The sequence below is a fragment of the Macrobrachium nipponense genome, chromosome 16 (assembly GCF_015104395.2).
Source record: "Macrobrachium nipponense isolate FS-2020 chromosome 16, ASM1510439v2, whole genome shotgun sequence".
NCBI lineage: Eukaryota > Metazoa > Arthropoda > Malacostraca > Decapoda > Palaemonidae > Macrobrachium > Macrobrachium nipponense.
In genome coordinates this window covers 65,072,037-65,082,422 of record NC_087209.1, presented here as the reverse complement: position 1 = coordinate 65,082,422, position 10,386 = coordinate 65,072,037, and the positions used below count along the sequence as shown (strand labels likewise).

The 10,386-nt window shown below is 33.7% G+C and overlaps 1 protein-coding gene across 1 annotated transcript; it reads right to left on the bottom strand.

Annotated features, from left to right (window-relative positions):
- Positions 1-208: 208 nt before the first annotated feature.
- On the bottom strand, positions 209-9,670 carry LOC135195784 (uncharacterized). The gene is made up of 6 exons (XM_064222255.1): positions 9,577-9,670; positions 7,060-7,090; positions 5,831-5,927; positions 2,093-2,208; positions 1,113-1,219; positions 209-780 (listed from the first exon to the last, which is right to left on the bottom strand). The coding sequence occupies exons 2-6, from the start codon at positions 7,079-7,081 to the stop codon at positions 469-471; spliced, it is 654 nt and encodes a 217-aa protein (XP_064078325.1). The 5' UTR covers positions 7,082-7,090; positions 9,577-9,670; the 3' UTR covers positions 209-468.
- Positions 9,671-10,386: the final 716 nt, after the last annotated feature.

The following is a 10,386-nucleotide window of genomic DNA, read 5'->3' as shown; positions in this document are numbered from 1 at the left end:
CTACATAGACTAATGGACACAACTGTAATCTAATGTGTTGCAAAAAGATTGCAATTGCAATTTTTGACCCGTAAATATTTGGTCCGACTTTGGATAATTTATTTTCTATCCTTGATTTGATTGTAGTTTTGTGTGTATTTTTTAACAAAATTAAAGATATAGAATTGTAAGGCACCTTGATTTAAGGTTTCATTATAAATGATAAAAGTTTAGAACAGTTTTATATATTTAACATTTATGATAAATGTTACAACAAACAATAAATTGTAAATACGGTACAAAGCTTTATCTACATGTATAAATGAGGAGCTTACAGGTGAATGTTATTGCTGCATCATAAGGCAGTAAATTCTAAATGTTTTTAGCCATATAGAAATACAATATTTTGAGGTACTGTATATAACAAACTAATCTATATTAACAATGAAGACTAATAACAATGTTTAATATTACGGAATTCATCAGCCATTAATATCTTGGCTGTTCTTCATACTGTGGATAGTTATCTACCTCCCCTTCCTGGTACTCGGGCTCTTGGCGGTACCTGCGTTGGGCAACCTGGCCGGAGTATTTCTGTGGAACTTCATACTCCAAATCTCCTTTGTATGGTGGAGGAACGATGTAAAGGTCTTCATTTACCTTCGCTTGTGCAGCTATGGTAGCTTTGTCACAATTCACGTTGAACCACCACTCGCAAACGCGATTTTCCTGGTTGTAGATTGTTCCATTGGGGCAGAGGAAGGACTCCATCAACCCATCTGTCTTGCAGTAATGCCATACCTTTTGTTGATGGAAAATTTGTTGTTAGCGTGTTAGCTCTTTTAAGATTTATGGCTGACTGTGTAAAGTGACACATCGCACAGCAAGTACAATGCATATTTAATTGAAGGCTGTACTCAGTCCTCACTACACTATAAGATATTTAAACAATAATATTTCATTATATTAAATGATTAAGGGATTAGGACTTAGTGGGATCTTATGATCAGGTAAACATATTCATTTCAATTGTGTGGCTGCTCTCTCATACGACTGACAAGATGCGCAGGCCTACTGGCACGTCACAAAGGATGTCAAACAAATGCATCAGAAAAGTCTTTCCTTCACATTACCTGGCAATGAGCGGTGTCGTCAGCATAAAATCCTGGCAAACGGTCACTGCATGAGAACCCGGTGTTGGGGATGAAGGCATGAACAGGATAATCTTTGCCAGGTTCACCTAAAAGGAAATTTCATTAGTTATTATATATTATATATATATAATAATATATATACTATATATATATATATGTATTATATATATAATATATATTTATGATATATAATTAATATATACTATTATATATATATCTATATATATATAATCTTACTATATATATATATATATTAATATATATATTATATATATATACTATATTATATATAATATATATTATATATATAATTAATAATTAATATATTATATTATTTATTATATATTATAATTATATATATTATATAATTATATATGTTATGTATGTATGTTATGGTATGTATATACAGTAACTTTTATATTTTAAGAAATCTTTGGAACACTTCGCATGTCAAAGAATGAACCAATGTTTTACAGAGATATTGTTATCTAGAGCATTTGAAAGCAAAGATGAGTATATTTGGAAAAATCAAGCACATTCTGCAAAAATTGACGAAACACATAAATTATCCTGAAAATGTAGACCGATGTACAGTATTAGGCTATCGAGAGAAATTGGTTAGTTGTGCAAAAAACAATGATAAAAACTACATCATTTAGAGATAACATAACATGACCTATACAGTATATAAAAAACGTAATCCACTTGAAATTATCAGTGAATGAAGTAGGGGTGGATTTTAGTGTTTCTTCTGAATGACCGTGAGGCGCAATGAGGAACTGTAGCTGGTAATTGGTTACTTTTTATATATAGTGTGCTATTTTTTATATGATGTCACTAATGTTCAGCTTTATACAAGTTGGCCATTTAATAAAAAATGTTGTGCCCTCCATCACAACAATAATGTTGGCAAAAGACATTGGTATATAAGTACAGTGTTGTGTATAACTATACAGTACCTGGAATAGTATTTAGATTTTGTTCCTCATCTTCATCGTACTGAGGTTCCTTTTCATATCGGTTTTGGTGCTTTGGTGGGTCAGCCCTGTATTGATTGGCCTGCGGTGAAGGATATCTGAAGAGAAGAGAAAGGATATTGACAATATATAGGTGCAGTAGGATGTAGGACGGTAGACTTTTACAGTATATAGTGATATTTATACCCTTAGAGAATTAAGTCTGCGGAAGATTTTCTTATGTACTACATCAGTACAGTAAAACTTAAAAACACACGGGGTAAGATTTAGATACAACAAGATTAATTTGTCCAGTGCCTCTCCTAAAGGAGAGAGAGAGAGAGAGAGCTGAAAGGAAAGAGCAAAGGCAAGGTTTAGGTACCGCCAAAGGCAGTTTGTACGTCTGCCACATTTCGTCGTTATAATTGTGAGATTATGTGGTTCTGGCAAAAACGTAATTAGTCACGGCAAAGAATTTTGTTTCCATAAATACGCCGGTGTTACCAATGCTTTAGAGCTGCTGAAAAGAACTCATATCCTTGGTTTTTCGGTGTGTGAGTGAGAATCGAGACTTGTGCCATAAATTTTAAGTAATTTATAAATGAATTGCGGACCTAAAATAAAAGATATAATAATGGATGTACCTAATCTATGCACACGTTCTGTATAGATAGCTACAGCTACGTAAAAATACAAGTAGGTCTAAACCTGACGCAGTAACTTTTGAGTGTGAAAATTGTCAAGCCTAACAGTTTATTTTATTTTTTTATAATAACGACGAAAAAAAAAAAAAATCTTGCTTGGAAAATGGATTTGATTTAATAGTCGACCAACTTACAAAGCGTTAATTTTAAGGTAACGGATCAATTTTTTGACGGATCCAAATCTTCATTTGTTTGCTGATAAATACATTACAATTTACTGTCGAATGAAGGTGTTACTGATCGTCAACGTCCATGATGGTCCATCTGTAAAAGTGAATTTTACCTAGTGTCAGCTGTCAGGTTACCTAACGAATAGAAGTGTTACGTCGTGAAGTGATCAGTTACCAAATAATTTCTTCAGTATGAGAAACGTAGCTTTTAAAGCATTAAAAGCGGAATGTGGCGATTTTCATTACAGAATATTCCTGGATGTATAGATTGTAGCTGGAATGAACAACCAAGTCCATTACGTAAGTCAGTCGGTAATGAGAAATCTACATTTTACTAGATTAATATGAATTAGTCAGACTTTTGTTTTTTTAAAGTAAAATAACTGTATAAACAACTGTTAATGTTCTCCATTGCTATATAACATCTAATCGGCTAGCCAAGACACCTTGGCTAGGCCTAGGTAATACCTATACTATGTACCTATGTTAGGTGTATCTGTGTTAGGTGAAATTGGACAAACTGCCAGCCTACAATTAAAATATTAGCGTAACTAGTTAATTTTTTGCCAAATATATGATACATTATGTTTTTTCCAGCCCTTTTCTTGCATTTTTGCACTTTTAATGGGTCTAGTCTATCTTTTAATGTTGGGCAAACTAGGTTAAGTATTTGGGTGTCCCCATTCGCATACTGTGAGGTTTTCGTGCGGCAAATATTCAAAATAAGTGATTAGCAGTAAGGACAATAGTAAAATACCCTAGTTAATCTATCAAAGTGTTTGGAAAATAGCGAGAAAATATGTATATTTTATTTATCCTTATGTTGCCACCTGAGAAATGTAATATGTATTATACGCAGGCCTAGTTTGTACCATTTGAAAGGGCAAAATCTTAACTTACTAGTAATCTCACATTGGCCAAATCTCCCCACGTGGTCTTGGAGTCGTTGTTCCCACCTGGATCTTTCATAGCTTTCCAAAATTGTAAGAGGCAGGTGCAACTGGAAAGCATCCTAACCTAAACTAGAACAAATTATCCCACCTGGCCAAAGGGGCATTACCCCTGTAGCCCCACCCTCTAACCTCATCTAGGATACCCTGGGCCACGTGACATATTGTTAATAACAAAGCCTGTATCCTGGTTCCAAACTGAGGACTGCAAACCTGTATTGGGAAAGACCTTTTGTTTTAAGCAAATGGGCATAAACCAGGACATTTTTATTGGATGTCGTGTGTTGATGTGAATATGGCTCATTTCATTAAGTGGTTGGAGCACAGATACTAATCCCATATTCATTATTTGCAGTAGAATATGTGCACAGAAAGAAAGAACTAATGTCTAAATGGGGTTAAGACTGAATTAAGATCGAGGAAAATTCCTTAGCCTACCAGCATTAGTGGCTTAATACAGAATATATATCTTCCATGTCATCACCTTGTTTCAGCTATTTCATGCAGTTTTACTTCAAATCTTCCCATAATGATTTTCATGGCTCAGAATTCAGAATGTTAAGGTAGACCCATAACTCTCGTGTTAGAAGCAGGGCACCAACTGTCACCCGGCTTATTAGTTATATCTACAAGTTAATATTATATAACATGCAAGCCTCAGCTCCTAAGCCAAGTTTTACCCTGTCACAAACCACTCGTGTAATAAAAATGGGCGAAATAAAGAATTCATTATCCAGGACACTACTTTTGTATTACTATAGACATAGTGTAATTTGGAAAGAGTATTGGAAGTTAACTAGCTGTTGCTAGTTTTGATTGTGAGTCCTTTCATATTCCCTTCAGAGTGTAACATAAATGAAAGGAATTTTTTTTTATTTAATAAGTGAAGAGGAGAAATAGTGTTGACAAGGACATTATACACGTTCAAACAAATACTCATAAACTAGATAACTTTTTGTTTGAGGCTAGGTTAGAGAATACTAGTTGTAAGTTACAAGGCTACCCAAAAAGGGGCATGTTAAACCCTCACAAATGCAAAGTGAAATTGGAAAGTTTTGAAACTAAATTTTCTTGCCTATTATGAACAGAGCAGTGTGAGACAATTGCATGCTGTAATGAGATAGATTGCTTGGAGAAAAGAAACCAGAAGTGGTAGACATGAATACTATATGCAAATTTTAGAACAAATTAACAAGTAGCATGCGTTCTTAATGCATAAAAGGGAGATTTACTTAGCTAAGTACCTGCTGGTAATTTTCAAGTTTATAAAGGGAATTGTATACATGGGTTTATCCTAAATTAGATTTTTTTATTTGCATTGTAAAGTTTGAAACGGAAACAAAAATACACGTTCAAGTGAATGGTCAGGTAATGAGAAATAATGTTTAATAGTGTCTTTACAGGTATTTTAACATCCTTGACCATATATGGTACTAAGAAATATACCTGAAAATCTCCAACAAATCTTGGGAATTTAGTTTTAATAGCGGAGGTTCACATTGATGCCTGCGAAGCCTCTAGAGATCGTATATGAAGTAAATACAGAACTGTACATTAGAAAGAATACTGTTTTGCATCAAGAGGTTCAGTCTTACTCGCTGCCTACTGTCTGTCGTGTGGAATGGAATTTTATGTAATTAAGACATGCGATGCCGTAACTGTATCCTGCTTTGTAATTGTACCCAATATAAATGTTTTGTATTTTATGAGTAACAATGATAGGCTTATGCACATAAAGTTTAGCTCACAAAATCTTGACTAGAAAATTATGGCAACCCAATGTATACGTAATTCAAAATTATTACTGGATAAGTGTGATGCAGTTATAAAGTTACTTGAAAATTGCTGTCATTTTTTATATACCAGTTGATTATATAGGTACTTGGTAAATAAACGAAAGAAAATCGTATCACTCACCTCTCTCTTTCTTGGAAATTCTGGGGAGGTTCTCTGTAAAGAGGAGTTTCATACGCCTGCTGTGCTAAAGGTGATCCAATGCACACACCCAGTAAGCCTGAAAACAGGAAATACATTCATGTGCAAAAATTTAAAAGTTAGGTGACAATTCTTCTGAAACTTAAACGTTACAATGAATATGTTAGGTACTATGTATACGTAATTTGTTGCATGATATATTGCAACTACTGTATCGCATGACTTAGTATTTCCAAAACAAATGTACAGTTTAAAACCCCAGAGCAAAACCATAGCAAATTTGACTGCCAGTGAAAGGTTGGTGCTGATAAGTGAAGGCCTTGATAGAAGGCTATTAAGGAATTCTCAAGGGCTGGGTTAGAAATTTATCCTTAGAATATTGGAAGGAATTTCATTTTTTATCCCTGCTCATGATGTGAACTTTTCAGTTTTCTATTGGTTCTGAAAAAATTAAGCAATATATATATATATATATATATATATATATATATATATATATATATATATATATATATGTGTGTGTGTGTGTGTGTGTGTGTGTGTGTGTGTAATATATACATTTGTATATACAGATAAATAAATTCCATATCTGTAAATAAACCCATGACCCAAGGGGTCATTGGCGAATTAGGAGTGTAACCGCATAACCATAGCTCCAGTGATGGAGCTAAGAAATAAACTTGTTAAGTTAACTCAGTCCGTTGAATCATCTCCCTTATTCTAAAAAAGAACCAAATCTACTAGATATCACTCAGACGTGAAGGGAAAGTAGAACCACAATGCTTACGTATAACAGTCATAAGAAAAGACAAACTGTCGCTGTCCTATACCATTATATATATATATATATATATATATATATATATAATATATATATATATATATATATAAAGGTGCATCAGAAATAGGTTTAAAAGTAGGAGAAGATGAGCGATAGCCAGGGTGAAAGAAGAGCGAGGGCAGTTAGCTAGTCCTTGGGATTCAGGAAAGGTTACGAGGAAAAATGTGTCAAGCCATTATGAGCAGTATATTACAGATACCTAATTAAAACCGTCTTACGTTTTCTATTTTAATTGTTTATATTGTAACGTTCAAACTTTTTTGTCGTTTTTTCTTTCCCCAAGAAATTGAAACATGATTTAGTAAATATTAGTTTTGATACCTATTCTACTCACATGAGTTAAACAATGAACTTTTAATTGTATACTTACTTAAAATGACGATAGATATCATGGTTAGTATCTGGAAAGAAAAAAAAAAGAAAATGTTAGCCTTTGATAGTTTAATGATTATTATAGGAAGGTTTTATAATTATCAATGTTTTGTAAAGTGGTGAAACTGTCAGAGGTATTTGCCTCACATATATTTGATTTGATTGTATGTTGGTTAGCAGATAAACGCACTGCATTTGTATGTATTTTTGTTAATTCTGTAAGGGTTTAAAATCGTTTACCAGGTGAACTTCAGCCATCTGGCGGCCGAGACCCAAACTTTCTCCATGAATGTAATGAACTGTCGCTAATTCAGTAGAGATTTGTATGGGCCGAGTGTAGAAAGTATGTTAATGGTGCAGGGATGAAAATATAGGTAAAGCTAATTGAGTCTTTTCATGGAAATAAGTGCTATTAGTTAGCCGCGGTTTGGGAAAGCCCGGTTTGGTACAAGAGAAAGCGCAAGTCATGTATGATTTTTTAAATGTTTCGAGTTAAGTCAAATCATTAAATGCCAGCGTGACATCATCTGTCATAAAGAAAAAAAATCTAATTTCAGAGATGTGAAAATGCGGTTTTTGTAATTTATTTTGCAATCAGTTGGTTTTGTTGCAATTTGAGCATGTGTGTAATGTTAATTCCGTCATGCGTCATGTTCACATCAGATTTGACCAAACACGAGTCACGTTCTTATGTGGTATGAGGAATAGGTGTTAATTATTATCAAGACGCAAGAGCCAAACAGAAATAATAATATATATATATATATATATCATATATATATATATATATATATTATATATATACATATATATAAATATGTGTGTGCGCGAGTGTCTTTATTGCATAAATGGGAAGAAATTTTTTTCAGTCAGAAATAATATATATATATATATATATATATATATATATATATATATATATATATATATATATATATATGGCAAAATTTCTTCTGGTAGAAAACAGTAGTCAGACTAAAAACACTCCATTTTGTGGTGTAAGTTAACTGACAGCATAAGGCATTGGGTCATTAGAGCACTTTCTCTTTTTTGCCAACAGATGGCGGAGGACGATGACTATGATGATAATGATAGTCGTCGGTTCATACTTGATGGTCGCTTCTTCAGTCAAACAAGGGGAAATTCAAACGATTTTTAACGTCTGTTATGTTTTCGGTAAGTTTTGGTCTGTGTTTTCATTGAAGTGTTTTGGTATAAATGTGGCTTTATTGGTGTATGCATTCTTGTGTTTAAAACATGCATACAAAGTGGCAGAAAAGTACTTCTGGGCGATAAGTACACACACACACACACACACATATATATATATATATAATATATAATATAAAGCATGTAGTACGTATGCGCTTACCACTACCAAACGCGCTCGTGCACACGTATGTATTTACAAATTCCGTGCGTACTTACATTAGCAAGAAATGTAACGAAAACTAGATTTGTATAGCGTGATTTGTTTGCGTGATTACATTAACAAGAAATATAACGAGCAGAAATGCAGAGCATGATTTGATAGGGATAAGTGTGACACAAATATCATACAGATTTCGTGCGAACGACCTTACATAGTGATTGTTAATTTTTGACGAATCTGCGGTTGGGAAAGTTAGTCCGGAGTCATTCGGCGTAAGGCGCGCAAGCGGTATTTTTACCGGTACTAATGATAGAGATTTAATGTGAACATTACAACTTTTTATGACGTAATGGTCGTCGCAGAAATTTATAAGTTATAATTAATGTGTATACACGCATATATTATATATATATGATATATATATATATATATATATATATATATATATATATATATATATATATATATATATATAATTATTTTATAGAATCAACTGATCATTTTTACTAGGTACGTATGTAACTGTATTAGCCACAATTGGAGTTCAGAGGGCAATGGGGCTATTACAGTTATATATATATTTAAATATCTATGTATGTATATTATATATATATATATATATATATATATATATATATATATATATATATATATTGTGCGTGTCATTTTTACCGATAGAATGTAAATGATGCGTTAATTTTTTGTTGTTGCAAATATTTTTTCTCGATGATTTAGAAAGTCTCATTTTGGAAGTTCCGATGTGAATGACGTAATTTTGATTACGCTGGTTTGCAGAAATGTGAAAGGTATCCCGGTGAATCGAGTTTGTATTTTAGTTATATTGGCACAGGGGGATGGTATCGTTTATATTATGCAAATTTGTGGGTGTGCGTGTGTGTTATCGTCACATAATATAGTAAAAAAAAACTTGTTTGGATTTGTCGTTTGTGGAAGTGCTCTTCTCTGCATCGTTCGCTTCAGAAAAAGGGTGTTATTGTTTTCACTAACTTTTTTTTTTAAATATGTGAACACATGGAAAAGCACAACGTATTTCGTCGAATCACTTGTAAAACACATTCGGTAACCGTATCACAAAGTACCACCAGGAAGTATAGGTTTCGTTTTGTTGTGAGCTATGCTTACCTCCACTCTTCCCCGAGCACAATTGACGCCTGTTTCTAGTCTGCCACTCTTATATACTATCTCTGGGTTGCATGGTTTCAGTTTTCCTTCTTTCCCTCACGCTCTCCCCCACCCCCCCTCCTCCTCCCCCACCTCGCCCGCCTTTCACACACCCTCCAAGAATCCACCCACCCGCAACCCCCAGCCACCACTCGTTCACTCCTTTTACTCCAAGCTCTCTTGGTGAAACGATTGAAAATTTCAACCCCTATGACTGACTGACTGACTGACTGTCTGTCTGTCTGTCTGTCTGTTCGTGAAAGTTGGGTCTCGGACGCAAGATTGCTCGCTCTGTCGGACGTTGACTTGAACGGAGGTTTTGGTTATATATTAAATTGTTGATGGTTGTTAACGTGAACTCATATATATATATTATAATATATATATATATTATATATATATGTATTATATTATACATTAAATCTCTTCCATACACATGGTACCGGCAAAGGAATTTTATATGTTATTGCAAATATACGAGATATGTTGAATAAAAAGCAGATGATAATTGAAATTATGGCCGGCAAAAGGTTTCGTTAATTTTGAGGGAAAATTTAACGATATTTGTGGCTGAAACTTTATTGTTGGTGATTTCAAAGGGAGGCTCGAGAGGTGAAGAAGAAGAAGAAGAAGAAGAAGAAGAAAGGCGTAATGAATTCAGAGAGATTAAAGTCAACGATATGAGAGTAAATGGAATCATACGCAGGTACATGGAACGTGAATGTTAGTATGACAGTTGCAAGAAGGAAACTGGTTGATTCCAGTAGGCGT